Here is a 27,350-nt window from a genome sequence, read left to right as displayed (position 1 = left end):
ACTCTGCTACACTTATTCAATACCATTGTTTTCAATATGTGTGTTCAGTTACACCCACAGAAGCTCATTGTCTTTATTGGAGCTGGGAAGGAAAAGCTAAGCACATGCACAGGAAACTTAATTAACTGCTCCATTAGAAGTGGATGAGCCGGGGCAGCCACATTAGACTCTCCCATATCTGCATTGGTTTTGCAGTGGTAACTGGTGTTAAAGATGGTAAAAATGTATTTTGGGAAGTAAGGAAGTGAATATTGCTTTGACTGGACAGATTGACAGAACAGATGAGTGTGGAGGCACTTTTAAATCGTTTGTCTACATTTAAACTATAGTGGCACCACTGCAGGAGACCCGTTGTAGCAGGTAAGTGTAGATACTACTTATGCCAACCAAAGGGATTACCGTGCCAAAGTAGGTGATCCGCCCTCCCATGAGGCAGTAGCTATGTCTGTCATCTCACTCCACTCAGAAGTGTGGATCCTTCACACCTCTGTCTGAAGAAGTTAAACTGATCTAATATTCTAGTGTAAACCACCTCATAGTAATGTTGGGGGAAAAAAATTAACTTAACACTGACTTTCACTGTACACCAAAGGATTCTCAGGGAGGGAAAGGACTGCTGCTTTCAGACAGCTGTCTTCTCAAACTCACATTCTTTCAGCAGATATGCCCATTTCTAGCTATCTAACAATTAGAAATACAGTAGAACCTCAGAGTTACAAAGACCAGAATTACAAACTTACCAGTCAAACCCCAGACCTCATTTGGAACTGAAACTGACCAATCAGGCAGCAAAAGGGACAAAAAAAACCCCCAAAAAACCACCCCCCCCCCAAAAAAAATACAGTCTAGTGCCATGAAAAATGTTTAGGACTAAAACAATAAAGGGGGAAAATTTAAGAAAATGAGAAGGTAAGGAAATTGTTTCTGTGCTTGTTCATGTGCATTAAGATGATTAAAAGCAGCATTTTTCTTCTGTCTAGTAAATTTTCAAAGTTATACTGGTCTGTGCTCAGATGTACATTTTGGAAAGAACAACCATATTGTTTTGTTCAGTAGTACGAATATTTCAGTTATAATCTCCATTCCCAGACCCACAGAAAAGCCAGCTGGGAACTACACACAAGAGAGAAGCAAAAAAAAAAAAAAAAAAAGGAAGATGGGAACCCTGAGCCTTGGGGCCAGATCAAGGCAAGACCCTGATCTACATAGACATCTAATCTCTTTATTTCATGGTGACAGACCCATACCAGCGTTATATAAGACTTTTTTTTTTCTGGAAAGCAATTTTTGTTGTATTAAATTTGATTTGGAAGCAGAAAGAATAGCCACACAAAAAAGAATTGGCAGGAATGGTAAAGAATCTATAATTCAATGTCTAATTGTCCACCAACCTAAGCTTAGACTGTTAGTTGTTTGGAGCAGGGATGATTCTTTCTTTTCTGCCTGGAAAGTACCTATTACATACTGGAATTTTTTAAAAATAGCTTTGTGCATCAAACAGCAAGTAACTGGCATATTTTAAAAGTTGCAAGCATTTTCTTAGTCTTTATAGGACAATGTAGCACTTTAAAGACTAACAAGATGGTTTATTAGATGATGAGCTTTCGTGGGCCAGACCCACTTCCTCAGATCAAATAATGGAAGAAAACAGTCACAACCATATATACCAAAGGATACAATTTAAGAAAATGAACACACATGAAAAGGACAAATCACATTACAGAACAGAAGCGGGATGGGGGGGGGGGAGGAAGGTGAATACCAGTGAGTTAATGATATTAGAGGTGGGGAAGGGGAAATGTCTGTGAGTTAATAGTATTAGAGGTGATAATTGGGGAAGCTATCTTTGTAATGTGTAAGATAGTTGGGGTCTTTGTTAAGTCCGGTGCGGAGGGTGGCGAATTTTAGCATGAATGCCAGTTCAGAGGATTCCCTTTCAAGTGCAGATTTGAATGCCAACTTAAACCTGTCCAACACATTATCAATAAACTACAGCCTATATTGGAACAGGATACCATACTCAAAGAGGCTCTGGGAGACAGACCCATAGTCTCCTATAGACAACCACCTAACCTCAAGATGATTCTTACCAACCACCACAGGACATACCACACTAATACCAACCCTGGTACCTTCCCTTGCAACAAACCCCGTTGCCAGCTTTGTCCACATATTCATTCTGCTGATACCATTATTGGACCTAACCAAGTGAGTTATAAGATCAAGAACACATATTCCTGCGCATCCAGAAATATAATCTATGCTATCATGTGCCGAAAGTGTCCGTCTGCTATGTACATTGGACAAACATCTCAGACACTTCGCCAAAGGATAAATGCCCACAAAACAGATATCAGACAAGATCACAAAGAGAAAACAGTTTCTTGTCATTTCAACCAGAAAGGACACAGTCTCAATGACCTGCTAACCTGCATCCTACTTCAGAAGACATTCAAATCTGCACTTGAAAGGGAATCCTCTGAACTGGCATTCATGCTAAAATTCGACACCCTCCGCACCGGACTTAACAAAGGCTTCTTTGTCGGCGCGGCGCGTCTAGACTGCCCCGATCTGCCGACAAACAGCTGATCGGCAGAGCGGGGCAGCCATTTAAATTTAAATGAAGCTGCGATTATTTTAATCGCGGCTTCATTTCCCTCTGCCGATCTGGCTAATCTACATGCCTCCGTTGACGGAGGCATGTAGTTTAGACGTACCCATAGAAGGCACCAGGTAAGGTAAGGCATGTTGCTATATGACACATTCTATTGAGCTTCTGCTCCTGTACTGTCTCTGTGAGGAAAATGAATGTTACAGTGAGGCCCATAATCAGGGACTCGCCAAGTGGCAGCGAGTCCCGCTCGCCAGCTGTGTGGTTCGGCACTCTGCGCATGTGCAGACCGCGCTGCGCGGCTGTGCTGGCTTGTAATCTACTCACCATGGGCCATCTTTATGTCATCTGTTGGTTCTAAAGATGATTCACCATTATTTTTCCCTGACCACAAACCAGGAACAACTGCACTTTAGTTATGTTTGGATCTCTGCATTAATGTTTAATACAGGAAGCAGGATATTTGCCGATCATCCCCAGCTTTTCCCCAGCCTTTGCAACATGGCCCATTTTGTTTCCCTGTGACTTCATTATTTGCATTCTTCCATAACTATTAGGGAACAAGCCCTGTTTGACTAGAAAGATCAATGAATGGCAAAGTACCAGAGAAATTTCAATACTCAGGTTTTCCTATACATTAATTTTCCTTTACATTTCTAATGAATATATTTTTCATCACTGTGTGTATGGATGTAATCTATGACAGACTGTTACCTGATGTCACCAGGCTGTGTTCAGGCAATCCCTGAGTTATAAACATCTGACTTAAAAACATCCATCCATACAAACAAGAGCTCACTTGTAGCCTTGGAGAACAGGCAGAAAGACACACGTGGTGGTGGGCAGCACAAGCGCTGGGCAGAAGACTCCAGAGGAGCAGACGATGGTTGTGAAGCCAATGACTGGAGAGGAACGGTGCACTGAAGGTGAAACCAGTGCTTCTTTGCAGCTGATGGCTGCATGCCGCCTCCTCCCCTGCTCTTCCGGAGTCCTCTGGCCTATGCTTCTGGTGAACAAAGGCTGGGTGCAACCTGCAGGGGATGGGGGAAGGAGGGTGACTGGGAGATAGGTCTGGCAAGGCTGGTGGCCGAAGATGGAACAGAGCTCATGAAGGAGGATATCAGCCAAGGGATGCCCAGAAGTCCCCTTCAGAATCTCCACCTACCTCCTTAACTGCCTCTAATTAAACTTGCCTTTCCTCAAGCTCCATCATTCAAGCTTAAATGAAAAACTATTTCTACTATTTTTCATTGTAAATATATAGTATTTCAGCTACAGTGTGGGTTAAATAGGCTTTTGTCGGCTAGCCTGGGAACCTAACTATCCTATGGGAGAATGCATTCCAAGTTCCAAACCAACTTACAAAGGAATTTTGGGAACACACCCTGTTTGTAAGTTGGAGACTTCCTGTATTTTATGTGGTCATTTACACCTGTGCAAAATGTGAGTGTACATCTGATCTGGTAGTGCATTCAATTTGCACAGGTGTAAATGACCACACAAGGTTCAAAATATGTTGTTAAAATATAGTTCTAAATTCACCTTGGTGCAACTCCATGACATTCAATACATTTATTGTGCATAATATTTTGTGCAATAGAGGCCAGTGGACTCCACTGTCTAGTCATAGTGACTACTTAGACTAAGCAAGAACAAACACCTTGCTAATATAAAACATTTTCCTTAAGCAAGATCAGTGCTTCCCATAAGCTAGCACAGACAATGGTATCATGACCTAAAAGGAGTGAAATGTATCACTACACCTAGAACGCCAAAGAATTAGCAAATGTCATCAACAAAGTGCCAACTCTCCTTGTCTTAATCACTAAAGTAGCCCCATTAGACTAAATGTATCCTTATCGAGGCTCTGATGATTTCACAAGGAATGTCAGTGACAATTATTGCATGAATAATGTAGCCACAATTTAGCCCCAAGAGAAAACATTTTGTAAAACACTGACCCAGAATTCTGTCCTATCTGGTTGGTGAAGTGGTGATCTACTGAGGATATTTTTCGTGAACAGTAACAAGATTTTTCAGAATCAAGCTGGCCAGAGAACAGCTTCAGAAGCAGCTCCATAGCACACTCTGAATTTGCTGTTAGAGAGCTGATTGAGCTACATTTTTGGATGTTATTATATGGAAATACAATCCAGAGTTAAATATTTAAATTCTGTATAAAACAAGTAATCAGAAGTTGGTCTTAGAATTCCAGCCTGCACAAGTTGGCAGCTTTACATATCAAGAGCAATGATTTGTCCCAATATATAATTTACCCACTATTGACATGACTGCAGCATTTGGACCTTAATTTTGTCAGAGATTTCCTACAATATTTCCTTCTTGTCTCCATAAACATATAGGCTGTGTCTACACTGGCATCCCTTCTGGAAAAGGGATGCTAATGTTGCACTTTGGAATAGGCAAATCCGCGGGGGATTTAAATATCCCCCGCGGTATTTGCATTAACATGGCTGCCGCTTTTTTCTGGCTTGGGGATAAGCCGGAGAAAAGAGCCAGTCTAGACATGATTCTCCGGAAAATAAACCCTTTTCCGGAGGATCTCTTATTCCTACTTCAAAGTTTAATCACCCTTTTTATTGCTCTTGGCTGTCATGTAGCTTAACTGTCCTGGCAGAGATCAGCAAAATGCCTAACTTTCTCAGCAAGCTGAGAAAGGCATCAGATACTTTTTAAGGGGATCCTTCAACCACTTTGTTGCTCTTCCAGCAATCAGCCAGCCAATATTACAAAAAAGTGAGGAAGAGCCAAGTTTTTCAAATAATGGAGGATATTTTGCAATACCACAGAGCAGCTAACTGAATATGTGAATTGAAATATTCCATGAAGCAAAGGATTTGTATCTTTGGTTTGTACTGCATACACTACACATATTAACTCAAATTGTATCTCAGTTTTCAGAACCTGCTGATTCATAACCTAAGAAACAAAGTGCAATTTTCATTTAAGCACAACAGTTATGGTTATCATAACAAGTGCACTGAATTTCTATAATTTTAACGAGCAAGTGAGTTGCTATGTACAGTATATTTAAATATATATTAAATATGGATCTCTTCACATATTTTCTGCCAATCCGTTTTTGCGCTAGGGGTTTTTGTGCAAAAAACAAACAGCGTGGACATTTTCTTTTTGCGCAAAACCCCCTTTCCCCACAAGATCCTTATGTGCGGAGGTATACCAATCTTGTGGAAAATGCGGGTTTTGCGCAAAAAGAAAACATCCACACTGCTTGTTTTTGCGCAAAAACCCCTAGCGCAAAACAGATCGGCAGAAAATATGCAAATGAGATCGCTCCACACTCAGGAGCAGGTGTGGATGAAAGTAAAGGCACTCTGCCAGGGATATGCTAGGTCCTGAGAGGACAGCTCCCACTCCAGGGCAGAACCCCATACCTGCCCCTACTATGAGGCCGTGGACCACATCCTGGGGGTGTGGAGCAGTCCCTTCTCCCCCTGTAGTGGACTTGGGGCTCAAGACGCCTATCATCCTCCTCCTGGGGACAGAGCCAGTGAAGAGGAAGAAGAGGAGGAGCCGGACGAGTCCAGCACCATGACCATGCAGACTCTGGAGCCAGTACCTTACACCCCAGATGTGTCTCAGGCATTGTCTGAGGCCAGGGAAGCCACACCAGGTGACTACCATCACATTCCCCACACACACAGGATGGAGGTGGTGGGCAGCGAGGGGCTGGGGCGCACTTGTCGCTTGGCCTCTGTGGCCAGAGGATCGCACAGCAGCCTGTGTGTGTGGGAGCAGGTGCAGCATCACTCTAGGGCACACAGCCCCAGCAGGCTGCACCAGAGGACCCTTGTGCTATTGGCCACAGGATGTCTGGAGAGGGTGTTCCATACTCATGACACTGGGGTGGGACACCCTCCATACTCATGACACTGGGGTGGGACACCCTCCAAACTCATGACACTGGGGTGGGAAGGATTCTCAGGGAGGGAAAAGACAGAAATACAGTAGAACCTCAGAGTTACAAACACCAGAATTACAAACTTACCAGTCAAACCCCAGACCTTATTTGGAACTGAAACTGTTCAATCAGGCAGCAGAAGGGACAAAAACCCCAACCCCCCCCCCCCCCCCCCAAAATACAGTCTAGTACCATGAAAAATGTTTAGGACTAAAACAATAAAGGGGGAAAATTTAAGAAAATGAGAAGGTAAGGAAATTGTTTCTGTGCTTGTTCATGTGCATTAAGATGATTAAAAGCAGCATTTTTCTTCTGTCTAGTAAATTTTCAAAGTTATACTGGTCTGTGCTCAGTTGTACATTTTGGAAAGAACAACCATATTGTTTTGTTCAGTAGTACGAATATTTCAGTTATAATCTCCATTCCCAGACTGTGCCCGTAACTCTGAGGTTCTACTGTTGTTCGATTCTGTAGGTGACAAGTAATAGGGTGTCAACTTTATAGTCTGTTTTGCCAGCAGAACCAGAGAGTGTCATTGTGCTCTAACTAAATTAAGCTCAAGACTGATTTGAACCCTTTGCTGAAGGGCTACGTCTAGACTGGCATGATTTTCCGCAAATGCTTTTAACGGAAAAGTTTTTCCGTTAAAAGCATTTGTGGAAAAGAGCGTCTAGATTGGCACGGACGCTTTTCCACAAAAGCACTTTTTGCGGAAAAGCATCCGTACCAATCTAGATGCGGATTTGTGCAAGAAAGCCCCAATCGCCATTTTAACCATCGGGGCTTTATTGCTCAAAACAGTTTTTAGCTGTCTACACTGGCCCTTTTGCGCAAAAACATTTCCGGAAAAGGGCTTTTGCCCGAATGGGAACGTCAAAGCATTTGTACAAGAAGCACTGATTTCGGACAGTAGTACGTCAGTGCTTTTGCGCAAAATCAAGCGGCCAGTGTAGACAGCTGGCAAGTTTTTGCACAAAAGCGCATGGTTTTGTGGAAAAACTTTCCAGTCTAGATGCAGCCAAGATGTTGTGCAATGCTGGTCTCTCACCATCATTATTTACTACTTTACATGCCTCATCTTCTAGAAAGGTGTTTAGTAGTCACCTTCCCTCAAGAAGGCTTGGAGACACTATCCCTGCTTGTGTAAGATATTTAAGTGCCAAACTCCCCTTGGATTTCAATGGGAATTAGGTGCCTAAATATCTTGAGAATATGGGCCAGTGTGCTTGTCCTTTGCCTAGTTTGGGGGCTAGTAAGGAGGCCACCTTCTCCCCTAAATCCTCTAGCCTCCCCTAAATCCTCTTTCTGCACATTCTATTGCAATAAGGCCCCAAAATCTTCTCTGAGACCACTCCTGTTACTATGACACTGGAGAAACACTTGAGCCCTCACTAATTAAGCAATAGGGCAGAATGTCTTTCACCCTATGGATTCACAATCTTCTTATCGTATTTGCAGTCATTTGTTGTGAATGGAGGTATGGCAGTGCAAGTGAGTTTTGTCTATAAAACAAAATGCCTAAATACAGCAGTATCTTTTTGCAATAATCAAATTAAGCAATAAACCACAACAGGATGTACATTCCTGAAAATGTTACCTACGTTATACCTAGATCTAATATTTTATCTATTTCATTTTGTACTTCCTTGATCATCTACAGTTGGGTTGGGGCCATTGACCCACAGAAAAGCCAGCTGGGAACTACACACAAGAGAGAAGCAAAAAAAAAAAAAAAAAAAAAAAAAAAAAAGGAAGATGGGAACCCTGAGTCTTGGGGCCAGATCAAGGCAAGACCCTGATCTACATAGACATCTAATCTCTTTATTTCATGGTGACAGACCCATACCAGCGTTATATAAGATTTTTTTTTTCTGGAAAGCAATTTTTGTTGTATTAAATTTGATTTGGAAGCAGAAAGAATAGCCACACAAAAAAGGATTGGCAGGAATGGTAAAGAATCTATAATTCAATGTCTATTTGTCCAATAACCTAAGCTTAGACTGTTAGCTGTTTGGAGCAGGGATGATTCTTTCTTTTCTGCCTGGAAAGTACCTATTACATACTGGAATTTTTTAAAAATAGCTTTGTGCATCAAACAGCAAGTAACTGGCATATTTTAAAAGTTGCAAGCATTTTCTTAGTCTTTATAGAGTCACATTAGGAATTTCACCAATGTAATTAAAAATAAATTACAAAATAAAGATTCAGAGGGGTAACTATGTTAGTCTGTATCTGCAGAAACAACAAGGAGTCTTGTGGCACCTCACAAACTAACATTTATTTGGGCATACACTTTCGTGGGCAAAGACCCACTTCATCAGATGTGTGTCTTTGCCCACGAAAACATATGTCCAAATAAATCTGTTCGTCTAAAATAAAGACAGTATGTTATTTGGGTCATGAGCATCCTTTTGATTCTGTGTTTATACAGTGCTTAGTACAGTGGGGGCTAAGGCTGGGGCTGTAGGCATGACCGCAATACCATTAATAATAATGCAAAAATAAATGACAGACTCTGGCAAATACGGAATAGTCAGAATCAGCCACAGAGGCCCAAAGCCTGAAAGTTCTGTAGGGGCCTAACTCCTACCCTAGAGGATCTGGGCTTGTCTATTAAGAGACAAAGTGTGTGGCTTGCTAAGGTGAATATTGAGAGTGCTATGGAACTTTTAGTATGTGGCTGCAGGATTTTTCATTCGGAGATCTGGTTACACCATTTTAATTTATTCTTTTAATAAACTCGAACTAGCTAGTTCCAATTAAGGGGTGTGTAGCCCCTTAATTCGAAATAGTGAGAGGCTAGCCCTCCCCAGCTTTCCCTGCTGGCCACTCTGGCCAACACCAGGGAAACTCGTCTGCCCCCCTCCCGGCCCCGGACTCTTTAAAGGGGTATGGGCTGGCTACAGTGCCCGTGCCAGGTGCAAGCCTGCCAGCACCCAGCTAGCAGACCCTGCACCTGGCACGGATCGAGCCCCCCAGCCCTCCCCCTCTTCCCAGGACCAGGCTGGCGGCTCCCGGGAGCTTGCCCGGGACCGCAAGAGGCGGGCACCTGCCTGGGCTAGTGCGGACATCGTGGACCTCGTCCACGATCTCCGCACTAGGCACAGGACAGTGGCCGTCTAGGGCACGAGAGCTGCCAGCCTGGCCACCCAGGAGCAGGTGTGCATGAAAATCAAGGTGGTCCACTGAGACCCCTGACCCTGAGCCCACAATGGCCGTACTAGATCAGACCAAAGGTCCATCTAGCCCAATAGCCTGTCTGCCGACAGTGGCCAACACTAGGGACCCTGGAGGAGATGGACCGAAACAATGACCAAGCCATTTTTCTCCTGCCATCCATCTCCAGCCTTCCACAAACTTGGGGCAGGGACACCACTCCTACCCCCTGGCTAATACCACTCCATGGACTCAACCTCCATCACTTTATCTCACTTCTCTTTAAACTCTGTTCTAGTTGTAGCCTTCACAGCCTCCTGCAGCAAGGAGTTCCACAGGTTGACTCTTTGCTTTGTGAAGAACAACTTTGAGTTACTAGTTTGAAGCCTGCTACCCATTCCTTTCCTTTGGTGTCCTCTAGTCCTTCTAGTATGGGAACTAATGAAGAACTTTTCTGTATGCACCCTCTCCACATCACTCCTGCTTTTAGAGACCTCTATTCTGTCCCCCCTCCCTCTCCTCTTTTCTAAGCTGAAAAGTTCCAGTCTCTTTAGCCTCTCTTCATATGGGACTTTTCCAAACCCTTAATCATTGTAGTTGCCCTCCACTCTCCCACCCTCTCTCTTCCCCTCTCCCACCTCCTTTTCCTGGTCTCCCCCACTTTTGTTCAATAAAGACAGATTCCATTTTGGAAGACACGTGTCCTTTATTTTGTACATCAAGAAGAGGGGCTAGGGAGGGGTAAGTGGAAGGAGGTGAGGGAGGAATGGGGCACGAGCCCCCGATGGGGAGGACTGGGCTGGCTCTGCGGGCTTCTGGGGGTGGAAGCTCTCCTGAGGCCCCCCAATTGCCCCCTCTCCCCAGATGGCAGCCTGCGGCAAGTGCAGCCGGTCTGATGGCCGAGTGCTGTGATGTGCTCAGTGTGGGTAGTTGTAACCAGACACAAACCCCACCTTGTTTTTCCACAAACCCCATCTTGTTTCCCCCCCCCCCAGAGAGCAAGAGAAAGGCAGTCAGCCTTTGATGCCCTGGGAACGCAGGTGTGCTGCCTGTCCCTGACTCTACCATAATCAGAAACCAGACAGTAAATGGGCTAGCTGACGACCCGGGACCTCCCGTCGCCCTGATGGCTAGTACCAGTAATTGACACGCCTGCACTGTCCCAGGAGAGGAATCTTCGCCCATCACATACCAGAGGTGCCCATTGTCTGCATTTTCCCAGGTGTAAATTATGCTTTGCACCCTTCGTGGGAAACTTGGCATTCAAAGCCATTTTTCCTAATTGGCCACTTGAGCCTAGGAAGAAGCCTTCATGACCCAAGGGGTATAAAAGAGGTTCAGCAGCCCACCCCATTTGAGCTCCAATCATCTATACCTGCTGGCAGGTATTGATTGTCTCCCGAGGTCTGTGGGACGCCCAACCTCGCCCTACTTCTTCCCGAGGGATTGAGAGAAAGACGCTGGCCATGCCAAGTCTGGAACGCAGGGGTGAGAATATATACCTGCTATGTGTCTATTTTGCATGCATTTAATAAGAGCTCAGAGAACCAAAGGGTTTCATGGTACCTGTAAGTGACTTATTAGTGTAATTTCTGTCCTGTCCTTTGTAGTGTCTGTGTTATCTGTAACACAGTAGTAGCATTTAACCACTAAGTTTACCCTGTAACAATAAAATAGTAACTGTTTAAGCTTTAACCTGACTCCTTCAGTTGCTGTAACAGAACCAAGCACAATTTAAAAAGAACTTCAGCCGGTCATAAGGGACTCACTGCCCTGACCGTCGGCTGACAGAATTGGCGTAGTCGGCAGGATTGTGCTACTGGTTCACATACAGCAACATGAAGCCTGTCATGATAGACATGGATTTTAGTGGTATAGAGAAAGGGTTTGCCCAGGAAGGTTGGGGCAACCCAAAATTGGATAGAGAAATGTTAGAAGAGGATTGGGGAAATCCTGAGGAGTTGTGGGTGCACTTCTGTAAGTATAGAACTGCCTGCAAGCTAAAGAATGGGACAAAGCCTGAGTCTGTGGAAAGGAGCCACTTTCCATTTAGCAAGAAAAACAGGATCAGGCCCAGACAAGCAGGCAGAAATGGAAAACAGGATCAGGCCCAGGCAAGCAGGCAGAAAAGGAAAACAGGATCAGGCCCAGACAAGCAGGCAGGTAACAGATAAGATTGAAAGCCTTGTGGAGAACTGAGAAAAAGGCTGTAAGTACTGGAAATCTAAATCCTTAAACATACTTACAAGTGTAATATCTGAAACAAGGCCAGTTTTTATTTTAGAGATAAGAAAGTGTTTTAAGAAAAGAGAAACAGAGAATTTAAACTCTGCAGAGAATGGAGAGAATTGAGCAGTTGTGCAAATGCTAAAATGGTGTAGATAGAAAACTGTGGTTTCTTTACAGTCATTCTGAAGGAAAAATGGGCCCTTTTTCCAAAGGAATGTCTGTAAATAACCCAGGCAAATTTGACTCAAATCTGAACATTTGATTAGAGAGACTGCTAAAAGAACTCTAAAGGGAGGGGGTTCTATTGGAACTGAACTACCCCAATGAATAAAAAGGGAATGTAATTGTTGTACAGCTATGTAGAAGTAGTGTAAGAAAGGTTCAGAGAGAATGTATGTGTAACTCTGTGTAGATATATATAGTGTAAATAAATGAAGTTTTAAGGTCCAGTAATCTTGTTTGTTTGTAGGTTTAAAACAAATTGGTTTGGTTTATTTTCAGTAAGACCATTTTAGTCCAAGTTGTTTAATGAAGGTACAAAAAAACTGTAAGCATAAAGAAAGAGTTACACTCTATGCAAAGTTGAATGTGGCTAAGTAGTGTTGTAAACAAAGATTGCACACTTTCCTGTAACATGCCATGTACACTATAGAATGAGTAAAAACTGCAAAAATGTAAAACCCTCTGCTGCAGAAGTGGAGAGGTAGAAATGCATGTCCCTCAGTACCCAGACAGAGCTAGATTCCCTTAAGGATGGGTGCTGAGAGTTAAAGCAACTCTCAGATTTATTTTTTTTTCTTCCCTCAGGAATATGTTTAAGAAAAGGACCAGGAGGTATGAGGCTTAGTAAACAAGCTCACCCTCCTTACCAAATTAATAGTAGACAAACATGTGTCATTGTAAAAAGTCATTTAGCAGGAATTAGGATGGACCATAAGAAGGGGAAAGCAAAAAGTTTGGAGCCCTATGGGCATAGTTGAAGGAATAAGGAAAGTAGAGCAAACATTGGAAAGTTACTAGGAATGAGAAACATTTTCTTTGAAAGGACAAAGCAAGTGATTTGAGGGAATGTGAAGATAAAGGTGGACTCCATGGGAGTGTGGAAGGAACTAAGTGGTGGTTGTAATATGTAAAGGGAAATCTTGTTTTAAAATGACACCTTGTTTCTTTGCAGCCTCTTCCTTAAGCACTGTGCAAATCATGTAGGCAAAGAAACAATCAAATGTAAACATTTTGTCTATGGACACCTTTGTTAAATCTGCAAAGGAAAATTAAGGATTCTACTGAAACTTAATTGGTTAACTGCATAAAGAATGAGCTCTATATATTGTAACCCTATTTTGTGGGTTTCAAATGAACTAGTTTTATTTTGTTTTGGATAATGTCCTCTTGCTTAAAATTGCAAACAGACAAGGCACAAATTAGTTAGTGCTTGTGTTGGGCATTCAACTTTTAAGGACATTTAACTTTCTAGAAACCAACTTATTAGTTTAAAAACTCAAGCTTTAAAACTTAACTGTCTCTTTCAAGGCTGAGTTGATAACACTTTTGGCTTGCTTTTAAATTCAACATTATATGTGAATACAGGCTGCCTGGCTAGTTCAAAGGAAAGTGGACAGGGAAGGCTGTTGCTGTTTCAGCAGACACATCCACTGCACCCCTGTCCACAAACATAGAAGGAACAGCTCAGCTTGCAGAGCTGGCAGCAATCAATTAGCTTGTGAGGCAGGGGCCAGTACCATCTACATTAACTCCTATGCTGTATGGGCTGGAGCCACCCAGTGGATAACTAATTGGAAGAATAATAACTGGGAAATAGGAAAACCTGTTTGGAGATTGGAATATTGGAAATGGATATACCAGCATGCAACCCCACATGCCTTAAGCGTAAGTCATGTGTCCAAAAGAATAATACTCTAGCTGCACAGCTAAATAACCTAGCAGATGCAGCAGTACAAATTTTTGCTCTCCAGGTGAATTGGGAACGCCTGTACATTTGGCTACATGAAACCTTGGGACACGCAGAGAGCGATAAGCTGGTGCGGCAGGCACATGCCAGGGGGTGGCCTATCACCCACAAACAAGCCAGAAATCTGGTACAAGCTTGCACCCTATGTGCTGAACTCAGAAACATATAACAGAAAGGCAATGATTTGCCAGGCTAAGAGATGGAAAAATGCTATGGGCAACCTGGCAAGTAGAGTATATTGGTCCACCGCCCAGCAGTAAGCAAGGGTGGGAGTATGTTTTAACTGGAGTAAAAATTGTTTCAGGAATTGGTTTTGCTTACTCAACCCCAGTGGCAACAGGGTTGTTTACAGTCATGGGACTAAACCACTTAATAGCCCTGGTCCCAACACCCCAGTTTGGGAACACAAACCCATTTACTGCACTCCTAAAGGGAAAAGGAGTCTGGACCACTGCAGATGCTGGGCTAACACCAATAACCATTACTGAGGCTTGGATTGTATCCAAGACCGGCGAACCTTATGTTTTATCACAGGAAACTGAGGCAATGACCCTGAACAGTGCTCCAGTGGGATGGATCCCTCCCAATGCTGGTGTGGATCCGGGAAACCACCATGAACTTTTGTATATATATATACACCGCTTGCTGTTGTAGCGCTTGCAACCACTGTTGTTAGTTACAGACTATTGAAATGAGACATGGCACTCCAACTCGCCATGGTCTTCTTCCTCATCCCAACTGCTACTGCTGTACCAGAACACCTTACTTGACTCCTCTACTGGACTGGGAATCGAGTTTGTCTCTCTCAGCCCAAATGACTGGTGAAACAAAGTGACATCTTCCGATGGGGACCGGTATGGTTCGATGACAGCGACTACCGCAATCCTCTAAATAACTCTGGGGGGAGGTTAAGGGGGGAGGCAAGGGAAGTGGCAACAAACGGTATGGGATAAGACATGCTGTAACTAAAAATGTAAAGCCTCATGGCTAGATTGTCTAGCCCAACACCTAGGACTATGTATTGTTAGGCATTTTGTGTACACTGCTACCTCCTCTGCACAAATCTGGTATATGGCGTTGGGAAGCGATCCTAATCAATCCCTTGATCCAAATTATCTGATCAGACCCTGCTGATAGGGCGATTTTAGCTTCCTCCAAGGAGGGCAAAGGGTGCTGGCATCACCGCCATCTTGCGTTCTGGGACATAGTGAGGCGTGTCAAGGGGGTGGAATGTAGCCAGACACAAACCCCATCTTGTTTTTCCACAAACCCCATCTTGTTTCCCCCCCCGCCCCCCCAGAGAGCAAGAGAAAGGCAGTCAGCCTTTGATGCCCTGGGAACGCAGGTGTGCTGCCTGTCCCTGACTCTACCATAAACAGAAACCAGACAGTAAATGGGCTAGCTGACGACCCAGGACCTCCCGTCGCCCTGATGGCTAGTACCAGTAATTGACACGCCTGCACTGTCCCAGGAGAGGAATCTTCGCCCATCACATACCAGAGGTGCCCATTGTCTGCATTTTCCCAGGTGTAAATTATGCTTTGCACCCTTCGTGGGAAACTTGGCATTCAAAGCCATTTTTCCTAATTGGCCACTTGAGCCTAGGAAGAAGCCTTCATGACCCACGGGGTATAAAAGAGGTTCAGCAGCCCACCCCATTTGAGCTCCAATCATCTATACCTGCTGGCAGGTATTGATTGTCTCCCGAGGTCTGTGGGACACCCAACCTCGCCCTACTTCTTCCCGAGGGATTGAGAGAAAGACGCTGGCCATGCCAAGTCTGGAATGCAGGGGTGAGAATATATACCTGCTATGTGTCTATTTTGCATGCATTTATTAAGAGCTCAGAGAACCAAAGGGTTTCATGGTACCTGTAAGTGACTTATTAGTGTAATTTCTGTCCTGTCCTTTGTAGTGTCTGTGTTATCTGTAACACAGTAGTAGCATTTAACAACTAAGTTTACCCTGTAACAATAAAACAGTAACTGTTTAAGCTTTAACCTGACTCCTTCAGTTGCTGTAACAGAACCAAGCACAATTTAAAAAGAACTTCAGCCGGTCATAAGGGACTCACTGCCCTGACCGTCGGCTGACAGTAGTCCACACAATCCAAGCCAGGACTGCTCTGCAAGCGGGGCACTCCTGAGAACTGTCTGTCCGGGGTGGGGGTAGGGACCCTTTAAGCACAGCCCTCAGCTAGCCTGAGAAAGCATCTCCACACTCTAATTCCTCCTCTGATGCCCTGCCAGCACTGCTTCCGGCCATCCTTAAGCCTACTTCAGGGTCCACTTAATGTGGACATGCTAGTTCGAATTAGCAAAATGCTAATTCGAACTAGTTTTTTAGTCTAGATCCGTTAGTTCGAATTAGCTTAGTTCGAATTAACTAATTCGAACTAAGTTAGTTCGAATTAACGTTCTAGTGTAGACATACCCTTCCAGGCTTCACTGCCCTCCTAGTGAAATAGTTTTTCCTAATATCCAACCTGGACCTCTCCCACCACAGCTTGAGACCATTGCTCCTTGTTCTGCCATCTGTCACTACTGAGAACAGCCTCTCTCCAGCCTCTTTGGAACCTCCCTTCAGGAAGTTGAAGGCTGCTATCAAATCCCCCCTCACTCCTATCTTCTGCAGACTAAACTGACCCAACTCCCTCATCCTCTCCTCATAAGTCATATGCTCCAGCCCCCTAATCATTTTGGTTGCCCTCTGCTGGACTCTCTCCAATGCGTCCACATCCTTTTTGTAGTGGGGGGCCCAGAATTGGACACAATACTCCAGATGTGGCCTCACCAAAGCCGAATAAAGGGGAATAATGACATCTCTGGATCTGCTGGCAATGCTCCTCTTATTGCAACCTAATATGCCATTAGCCTTTTTGGCTACAAGGGAACACTGTTGACTCATATCCAGCTTCTTATCCACTGTAACCCCCAGGTCCTTTTCTGCAGAACTACTACTTAACTGGTTGGTCCCCAGCTTGTAACTATGCTTTGGATTCTTCCGTCTTGTTGAACCTCATCAGATTTCTTGTGGCCCAATCCTCCAATTTGTTTAAGTCACTCTGGACCCTCTCTCTGCCCTCAAGCGTATCTACTTCTCCCCCTAGTTTAGTATCATCTGCAAACTTGCTGAGGGTGCAATCCATCCCCTCATCCAGGTCATTAATAAAGATATTGAACAAAACCGGTCCTAGAACCAAACCTTGGGGCACTCCGCTAGAAACCAACCACCATCCTGACATTGAGCCATTGATCACTACCCGCTGGGCCCGGCCTTCTAGCCATCTTTCTATCCATCTTACCGTTCATTTATCCAATCCACATTCCCTTAACTTGCTGGCAAGAATATTGTGGGAGACGGTATCAAAAGCCTTGCTAAAGTCAAGTATATCACATCCACTGACTTTCCCACGTCCACAGAGCCAGTTACCTCATCATAGAAGCTAATCAGATTGGTCAGGCATGACTTGCCCTTTGTGAATCCATGCTGACTATTCCTAATCAGTTTCCTCTCTTCCAAGTATCTCCAAATCGATTCCTTAAGGATCCCTTCCATGATTTTTCCAGGAACCGAGGTAAGACTGACCGGCCTATAGTTCCCTGGATCGTCCTTCTTCCCTTTTTTGAAGATGGGCACTACATTTGCCTTTTTCCAATCATCCGGGATTTCTCCCGACCTCCACGACTTTTCAAAGATAATGGCCAAAGGCTCCTCAATGACATTTGCCAACTCCTTCGGTACCCTCGGATGCATTAAGTCTGGACCCATGGATTTGTGTACGTTTAGCTTTTCTAAATAGTTCCTAACCTGTTCTTTACCCACCAAGGGCTGTCCATCTTCATCCCATCTTGTGTCATTTAGCGCATTAGTCCAGGAGCCCACCTTGTCCGTGAATACAGAGGCAAAGAAAGCATTGAGTACTTCAGCTTTCCCCACATCATCTGCCACTAGGTTACCTCCTTCATCCAGTAGAGGCCGCACACCCTGTCTGATCACTTTCTTATTATTAACATGCCTGTAGAAACCTTTCTTGTTATCCTTCACATCCTTAGCCAATCGCAATTCCATTTCCGCTTTTGCCTTCCTGATAACCCCCCGGCATTCTTGAGCTATACATTTATAGCTCTCCCTGGTCATTTGTCCAAGTTTCCACTTTTTGTAAGCTTCCTTTTTGGGCTTAAGTTTACCAAGGATCTCCCCTGTAAGCCAATCCGGTCTCCTTCCATGTTTGCCTCTCTTGCTACGTGTCAGGATGGTTACTTTCTGTGCCTTCAATAAGGCTTCTTTAAAATACTGCCAGCTATCCTGGACTCCTTTCCCCTTCATGTTAGCATCCCAGGGGATTCTGCCCATCCGGTCTCTGAGGGAGTCAAAATCTGCTTTTTTGAAGTCCAAGGTGTGTATTTTACTACTCTCTTTTCTTCCTTTGGTCAGGATCCTGAAATCTACCATCTCATTATCACTGCCTCCAAGGTTGTCACCCACCTCTACTTCCCCTATTAGTTTCTCCCTGTTTGTGAGCAGACGGTCAAGCTGCGCATGGCCCCTGGTTGGATCCTTCAGCACTTGGGTCAAGAAGTTATCCCAATATTGTCCAAAAACTTCCTGAATTGCCTGTGTACTGCCATTTTGGTTTCCCAACAGATGTCAGGGTGATTAAAGTCCCCCACAAGAACCAGGGCCTGAGATCTGGAAGCTTCTCTCAGGTGTCCGAAGAAAGCCTCATCTACCTCATCCACCTGATTCGGTGGCTTGTAGCAGACACCAACCACAACATCACTGCTGTTGTTTACTCCTTTAAACTTAACCCATAGACTCTCAACAGGTTTTTCTCCCTCTTTATACTGGAGTTCAGAGCAGTCATAGTGCTCTCTTACATATAGTGCAACTCCTCCTATTCTTCCCTGGATAGGGCCAAGGAGGAGGGGGATTCAGGGCTGGGAGTGGTGCGTGGTGCAGCTGGAAGTGCCACCTCAGGTCTCAGGACCTCGGCAACCATATATATCATTTCATATATGGTAGCACACATGTTTTGGCTCTGCTGCACCATCTGAGCCCATATTTGGGTCCCATCTAGACTGCAAGCCTCTTTCGAAAGAGCATCTAGACTACAACCGGTACTTTTGAAAAAGCAAGCCACTTTTTCAAAAGAGAGCACCGAGACAGTCTGGATGCTCTCTTTCGAAAAAGCACAGTTTGCAATACATAGTGCCTTTTTCTGAAAGAGCACTTTTGAAAAAAGGCGTTATTCCTCGTAAAACGAGGTTTTCCATAGTTAAAAAACCAGCCATGGTCTTTCGATTTACTTTCAAAAGAACATGGCAGCAGTTTAGATGCAGGGGAAGATTTTTCAAAAAAAGGCCACTTTTTTTGAAAAAACCCTGTAGTCTAGACACACCCTGTCTACATCTACATTGGCAAGATTTTGCACAAATACTTTTAACGCAAGAGTTTTTGCGTTAAAGTATTTGTGCAAGAGAGCGTCTACCCTGGCATGTACTTTTGTGCAAGAGATGTGCTTTTGCGCAAAAGCATCCGTGCCGGTGTAGACGCTCTCTTGTGCAAGAAAGCGCCGATGGCCATCATAGTTCTTGCGCAAGAACTCGCGGCCAGTATAGACAGGCGGCAAGTTTTTGCGCAAAATCTTGCAAATGTAGACACAGCCCCTGAGCGTCCTCCTGGTCCTTCTGGGCCAGGATCCGTTGCATGCCTTGGAGGATGACCACGTGCTGTCTCATCAGGTCCCCCTGGACCCTCCTGTACTTGTGGCTCCCCCAGGGTCAGGCGGCTGCCTCAGCTGGCGGTGATCGCCCATTAGTGACGCTAGTCCGGCTGTGGAGAATAAAGAGGAAGAGGCGGTCAGTCATCCATGCAGACACTGTCCCTGAGTCCGTGCCCTCCTCTGTGAGCTGAGAACAAGAGTCCTCAGGCTAGAGGGCAGGAATGTTCCTGGAGCAAGGCTATGTGTGGCCTGGACATCGGCCCTGCCTCACAGAGGCCCTGAGGTGCCCAGGGGACCATGCTTCTTGCTCCCCCCCATCCTCATCCCACAGACAGGCAGGGCAAGGGAAGTGGTCGGCCACAGTGGGATGCCATGGGCAGGAGAGGGGCCTGGAGCAGTCTGCTCTTCCATGGGGGCTGCACGCACACCTGCCAGCGCTGTCCGTGGAAGTGGGTGGTGCCTCAAGTGTGCAGGCATTCCCGTGCGTCGTGTGCGGCACTCCTAAGTCTGTGTGCAGCCATGTGTGTGCCCTTGTCCCCAGCCTGCTTCCAGCAGTGGTTAGTGGTGGGAGGGCATCTCCCCATCTCCCCCAGGGGTCAGATGTGTGTGTGGCCTCCCCAGAGCCCGTGAACAGGACCCTGGGGACAGGGCCGGATGGAGGCATGGGTGAGCCGGGCAGCTGCCCAAGGCGCCAACCGATGAGGGGCGCCTGATGGCAGCTGTAAGGGGTTTCCCTTACAGCTGCCATTAGGAGCCACGTGCCCGGATCCCGCAGCGCCGGCCCCGCGGCGCTGGCCAACAGCACCCTTCCACCCATGGCTGCGGGGCCCTGCACGGCCCGGCGTGCGTGCCAGCAGCGCTGGCCGGGCCAGGCTGGGCAGCGCATGTGCTGTGCACCCTGGGGGCAGGCCCCGGGCTGCGCGCCAATGGCCGTGACCAGCTCGCGCATGCACCGAGCACCCTGGGGGGCGGGCCCACACATGCACCCTGCGCCTGGGGGTGGCGCCGCATGCCTGGGCCCAGGGTGCCAAAGGGCTCGGGCCAGCCCTGCCTGGAGGTGCTTTGGGGCTGCCTCCTGGGGCTGCATGTTGCAGACTGGCACTGCATGTAGTTCCACGTGCACGGAGCGTAGCACAATATCCAGGCCAAGATGACCAAGCGATGATTGCATCCCATCCCCTCTGCGCCCGCCTTCCCTGCCCTGTGTGTGTGAAAAACAGAGCACTCACCTGATGATTCCTCCCCGTGCTCAGAGAATGCGTGTAAGACATCCGGGCCCTGGGGTACGGGCTTGAGGGTGAGGGTGACTGTGCTGGCCGTCTCCTCCTCCTCCTCCAGCTCGTCGTCGGATTCCTCCTCCTCCTGGCCTGGGAGCCCTGGGTTGGCAAAGATGAGCGTCTCCAGCCCCAAGTCCACCACCAGGGGTGAGGAAGGGGCTGAACCACCCCCCAGGATGTAGTGGAGCTCAGCGTAGTAGGGCTAGGAGTGGGGTCCTGCCCTAGAGAGAGAGCTGTGCTCCCTTGCCCTCGCATAGCCCTGGCAGAGCTCCTTCACTTTGCTCCATACTTGTATGAGGTTCTGGAAGTGGTGGCCTCTTGTGGCCAGAGCCTCGGCCATCCGACCGTATATGTCGGCGTTGTGCCACTGGGAGCCGAGATCCTGCAGGGTCTCCTGCTCACCCCACACCTACAGGAAGGCCAGGATCTCTGCCCCGGACCACAATGGCACAAACCTCTTTGGCCTCTGGCTGAGCTCTCTGGGCCAGCCCCCTGCCACAAGTGTTGTCCCAGGTGCCTGCAGCTTTAACAGCTGGCCGGAGACAGGGACTATAGAGTTCTGATTAGTTTGGACGGAGTGGCCACCAGGGCACCTGTGCTATTTCCTGGAGGCCTCTTCTTTCAAAAGAACTCCCTCTTCTGCTCTTTCAGACAAAGACGTCTTCCTCGTGAAAGAACCCCTCCGTTCTTTCAACTTTTTGTCAAAAGAATGCAATAGCAGTATGGATGCAAGTCTTTTTTTCTGGACTAACGGCAGTTATTCTGGAAAAACACTGCAGTGCAGACATACCCTAAGAGCCTAAATACCTCTGAGGTTCTGGGCATAAGGCCCTTAGACTTGGTGTCTGCCCTTTAGGTCTGAATAGGGTTTCCTGCCCCGCAGGTATACTAAGAAAGACTCCCTCAGGGTATGTCTACACTACAATGTTAGTTCGAACTAACATTCATAGCCGCTACACTAGCGCTCCGCTAGTTCGAATTTGAATCGAACTAGCGGAGCGCTTAGTTCGAACTAGGAAAACCTCATTTTACGAGGATTAAGCCTAGTTCGAACTTACTAGTTCGAATTAAGGGCTGTGTAGCCCCTTAATTCGAACTAGTGGGAGGCTAGCCCTCCCCAGCTTTCCCTGGTGGCCACTCTGGCCAACACCAGGGAAACTCGTATGCCCCCCTCCCGGCCCCGGACCCTTTAAAGGGGCACAGGCTGGCTACGGTGCCCGTGCCAGGTGCAAGCCTGCCAGCACCCAGCTGGAAGACCCTGCACCTGGCATGGCACAGAGCCACCCACCCGATGTCCCCCAGCCCACCCCCTCTTCCCGGGACCAGGCTGGCGGCTCCCGGGACCTTGCCCGGGACCGCAAGAGGCGGGCACCTTCCTGGGCTAGTGCGGACATCGTGGATCTCGTCCACGATCTCCCCACTAGGCACAGGAAAGTGGCCAGCTGGGGCAGGAGAGCTGCCAGCCTGGCCACTCAGGAGCAGGTGTGCATGATAATCAAGGGGGTCCACTGAGACCCCCGACCCTGAGCTCTGAGCTTACAATGGCCGTCCTGGGTCAGACCAAAGGTCCATCTAGCCCAGTAGCCTGTCTGCCGACAGCGGCCAACCCTAGGGACCCTGGAGGGGATGGACCGAAGACAGTGACCAAGCCATTTGTCTCGTGCCATCCCTCTCCAGCCTTCCACAAACTTTGGGCAGGGACACCACTCCTACCCCCTGGCTAAGACTACTCCATGGACCCAACCTCCATGACTTGACCTCACTTCCCTTTAAACTCTGTTCTAGTTGTAGCCGTCACAGCCTCCTGCAGCAAGGAGTTCCACAGGTTAACTCTTTGCTTTGTCAAGAACAACAACTTTCTCTTACTAGTTTCAAGCCTGCTACCCAGTCCTTTCCTCTGGTGTCCTCTAGTCCTTCTTTATGGGAACTCAGGAAGAACTTTTCTGAATGCACCCTCTCCACCCAACCCCTGCTTTTAGAGACCTCTATCCTGTCCCCGCTCCATCTGCTCTTTTCTAAGCTGAACAGTCCCAGTCTCTGTAGCCTTTCTTCATCTGGGACCTGTTCCCAACCCCTGATCATGTTACTTGCCCTCCCCTCTCCCAGCCTTTCTCTTCTCCTCTCCCACCTCCTTTTCCCAGTCTCCCCCAGTTTTGTTCAATAAAGACGGAGTCCATGTTGGAAGAAACGTTATCTTTATTTTGTACATCAGGAAGGGGGGCTAGGGAGGGGTAAGTGGAAGGAGGTGAGGGAGGAATGGGGTACGAGCCCCCGATGGGGAGGACTGGGCTGGCTCTGCGGACTTCTGGGGGTGGAAGCTCTCCTGCAGCCCCCCAATTGCTCCCTCTCCCCAGATGGCAGCCTGCGGCAAGTGCAGCCAGTCTGATGGCCGAGTGGTGTGATGTGCCCAGTGTGGGCACTCCGGGCACTCCAAGCCAGGACTGGTTTTCAAGCAGGGCACCCCTGAGAACTGTCTGTCCGGGGTGGGGGTCGGGTCCCTTTAAGCGCAGCCCTCGGCTAGCCTGAGACAGCAGCTCCATGCTCTAAGTCCTCCTCTGATGCCCTGCCGGCACTGCTTCCGGCCATCCTGAAGCCCTGTTCAGGGCCCACTCAATATGGACATGCTAGTTCGAATTAGCAAAACGCTAATTCGAACTAGTTTTTAGTTCTAGATGCGTTAGTTCGAATTACCTTAGTTCGAATTAACTAATTCGAACTAAGTTAGTTCGAATTAGCGCTGTAGTGTAGACGGACCCTCACTCCCTCACTCCCACCTAATTCTCCACTTGAGTCATTTTCTCCTGTTTTTTGTCTTGTTGCTGAAACTTTCAATTTTCTCTTTTTTTAAAAAAAAATATTGTTCTGAGTTTCCCCTGCCACTCTTTTGTGCTACTGTTCTGTCAGCTGACGTGGCTACCATTGCATTGAGTCAGCTTAGGGTTATCATCTTTCCTGAGCAGAGGGATGGGACACCATCGCTGTGAATGGCGTCCAGTCCATCCAGTTGGGAACAATGGTAAGCGTAATTGTCAGCTCTTCCTAGTCTTGCCTGTTTACAAGAGATGCTTCATTAAATGATGCAACACAGGAGGCAGTTTGTATTGGCCCATGCGAGCTGTCCAGGCCCCACAGTGGATGCCTCAACCATCTGATGGATGGGACCCATGGTGCCCAGGGAATTATCTGGGGAAATCTAGCACAGGGCGGTCAGAGGGGGTCATGCCCCTAAGCACACACCACAGTGGTGGGAACTGGAACAACCAACAGCCTACTGTGCTCCACCATCTCCCAGCTGGGTTGCTCTACTTCACTATGGTGGTGGCCGGGAAGCAGAGTGTCCTGGCCCTAGTCTCAGTACCCAGTGGGGTGAAGCAGGAGTGGGATTTGGGGGAAGGGATAGAGAGGGCTTGGGGCTCTCAAGTTTTCCAATAAGGGCTGCTGCTAATGCAGCAGCAGCCAGAGCCCAAGACCCTATAAATTGCTGCTGGAGCACCACACACTTTGGGTAGCTCGGAGGCAGGGAGCGCCACACCCCTTATGTGCATATTGGACTGCTCTCTGTAACAGAGCAGCATTCACCTCTCTTGAGTACCCCTTCTGGCTAAGCACATGTGCCTGCACTCTCTTGTCTGACTTCGGTGACACAGTCTCTGGCCGAGTCTCACTCATTGTGTGTGCTCATCAAAACCCCTTCCAGGGTACACATCTAATCGGCGCCTATCTTGGGTAGCTCTCTTATGTCCTTTCAAGTTTGTTCCCCACTCAAAGAGAGTGGTGTCCCCAGAGCTACCCCACCAAAATACAGCATTTTTGCCCTTACCTCAGGGCTTTCTTTCAAAGTCCCATCACAGTCCAGCACTCGCCAATAGCTCTTCACAAGGAGCTGTCTGCAGTGCTGCCACTCTCTCAGGCAGCCTGTCTCCTGGTTCTGCATACCTTGTGGCCTCCAGAGACACTGACTGATACTGGTCTTTCAGCTGCTTTTATAGGACTTTCCTGGCCCTGATTGGTTGCTTCTCCCACAGCCACTCCAGTCTGCCTGGAGGACTTTTCTATTGTCTCTCTAGGCAGGGTATGGTCGGACCATAGGGCCTCCGGGAGGGGATCCCAAGGTCAGGTCAATTGCATCACGTTCCCTTTGTCTGTAAAAATGTTTATGGATGAAGGGACCTTGAGAGGTCATCGAATCCAGGCCCCTACCCTCATGGAAAGACCAAATACTGTCTAGACCATCCCTGATAGACATTCATTTAACCTACTCTTATATATCTCCAGAGATGGGGATTCCACAACCTCCCTGGGCAATTTCTTCCAGGCTGTGTCTAGACTGCATCCTTTTTCCGTAAAAGGGATGCAAATTAGACACATCGCAATTGCAAATGAAGCGGGGATTTAAATCCCCCCTGCTTCATTTGCATAATCATGGCTGCCGCTTTTTTCTGGCTCGGAGCTTTGCCGGAAAAAGCGCCAGTCTAGACGGGGATCTTTCGGAAAATAAAGCCTTTTCCGAAAGATCCCTTATTCCTTTTTTTAAGAGGTATAACGGATCTTTTGGAAAAGGCTTTATTTTCCGAAAGATCCGCATCTAGACTGGCACTTTTTTCCGGCAAAGCTCCGAGCCAGAAAAAAGCGGCAGCCATGTTTATGCAAATGAAGTGGGGGGGATTTAAATCCCCACTTCATTTGCAATTGTGATGTGTCTAATTTGCATCCCTTTTACGGAAAAAGGATGCATTCTAGACACAGCCCTAGTGTTTGACTACCCTGATAGTTAGGAACTTTTTCCTAATGTCCAACCTAAATCTCCCTTGCTGCAGTCTAAGCCCATTGCTTAATCATTCTTGTTGCTCTTCTCTGGACCCTCTCCAGTTTCTCCACATCTTTCTTGAAATATGGTGCCCAGAACTGGACACAATACTCCAACTGAGGCCTAACCAGCGCAGAGTAGAGCGGAAGAATGACTTCTCATGTCTTGCTGACAACAAGCAGTATAAGAACCTCTATAGAGTAGTGAAGGAAAAAAGAGCCTCTTCCCAGGATTATCCCTGTCCCTGTCCCTGTCCCTGTCCCTACAGACAGAATCATAGAATCATGCGGAGTATAATTTGATGTATTTCTACAACAGGGAATATAAATAACAAAAGTTATGCAAACCCACACCACTAGGTGGAGGCAGATATTTTGAGGAGTTTGTGAGAAAACTTTCAAAAAAGAGAAGTAAGATTGGAATTCTGCTTTAAGTCATTTGGCTCACATCTCAGTAGAGTGATCTGTACAGAGCTGGATCTTTAATTTTTTTCCATGAAAGAACCTGGTTAAAATCTTTTAAATAAATCATGTTATTTCCACTCTCCTATTTGTCTGTGCTCTAATAGGGATAGAAAAAATATAATTATTTGCTAATAATGGCTTATATTTGAATCAGAGAGTTAGTAAAATTATTTAAAAAAGAAAATCTCTCTAGAAATGCATATTGTTGTTGCATCAAATTCTGCCATCCTTGCTCAGATCCTCCCAGGTATTGAGGTTCCTGGCTCCCATTGGTTTCAATGGAAATTAGTCTAAATACCTTTGAGGATCTGGGCCTCATACCCTACTCTGACAAAACTTAGGTTGAATTAGAGTCAGTCAAACACTGAGCGGGATTAAGGTGTGCATCTTACTGCACATTGTACAAAAGCTTCTTGCTATCAGTCTATTTTTTGCAGTACAGCTGCTCCCCGAGTTGCGAATGGTCGAGTTACGACCGTTCGCACTTACGACCAAAGCTCCCATGGAGCAGTCGTAAAGGCGGTCCCTGAGTTACGAATGTGACCCACGCTTACAAACAGCGCGGTCACGTGTAACTCAATGGGGTCCAAGTTACAAACTGATCGAGTTACAGCCAAGTGTTTGGTCTGTAACTCGGAGAGAGGCTGTAATGTTTTTTCTGTATTCACCAGTTTTGTTTTCTTGCCTCCTTGGACATGTTGGACTTTGTACATAATGGTGAATAAATGGTATATTTATCATCCTCTCTGACTGTAATGTGTTTTGAGTGATGGCAAATTGTCAAGCCATATTCAGTACAGGCTGATCAATTGATACTCATTAGTGAGATAAGCCTGTGAATTGTAAGCCCAGGACTTGCTAAGGGCAGGATCCCACTACTAATTGCTGCAGGACAGTGTGCGTTGCTGCAGAACTCTTAGTTGTGTATGTGCACATGACTTGTTTTTGTAAAAATCTGGCCCTGGGGCACATAAACTAACATTCAACCAACGATTCAGCTTTTTATCTTGTAAAATACAACCAACTGATAAGTAAAATACAACCAATTAATAAGGAAAGTTTCCTTTTGAGGATATACTATTGCACCAAGATCTGAATTAAGGTTATATGCTAACTTATGAGCTCCCTGACGTCTGCACGGTGTTTGTGATGACTTTGCCACACACATT

At 46.5% G+C, this 27,350-nt stretch overlaps 1 protein-coding gene across 1 annotated transcript in view; it reads left to right on the top strand.

The window, feature by feature from the left end:
• Positions 1–3,946: 3,946 nt before the first annotated feature.
• LOC142824863 (maestro heat-like repeat-containing protein family member 2B) overlaps positions 3,947–27,350 on the top strand; it is a 42,308-nt gene continuing 18,904 nt past the window's right edge. Inside the window, exons 1-2 of the mRNA XM_089777489.1 lie at positions 3,947–4,002; positions 6,094–6,208. Of these exons, the coding sequence (XP_089633615.1) occupies positions 3,947–4,002; positions 6,094–6,208 (171 nt within the window). The remainder of the gene's footprint in view (positions 4,003–6,093; positions 6,209–27,350) is intronic.

The sequence above is a fragment of the Pelodiscus sinensis genome, chromosome 1 (genome assembly GCF_052426305.1).
Source record: "Pelodiscus sinensis isolate ZL-2025 chromosome 1, ASM5242630v1, whole genome shotgun sequence".
Classification (NCBI taxonomy): Eukaryota; Metazoa; Chordata; order Testudines; family Trionychidae; genus Pelodiscus; species Pelodiscus sinensis.
This window is presented reverse-complemented; position numbering and strand designations above follow the sequence as displayed.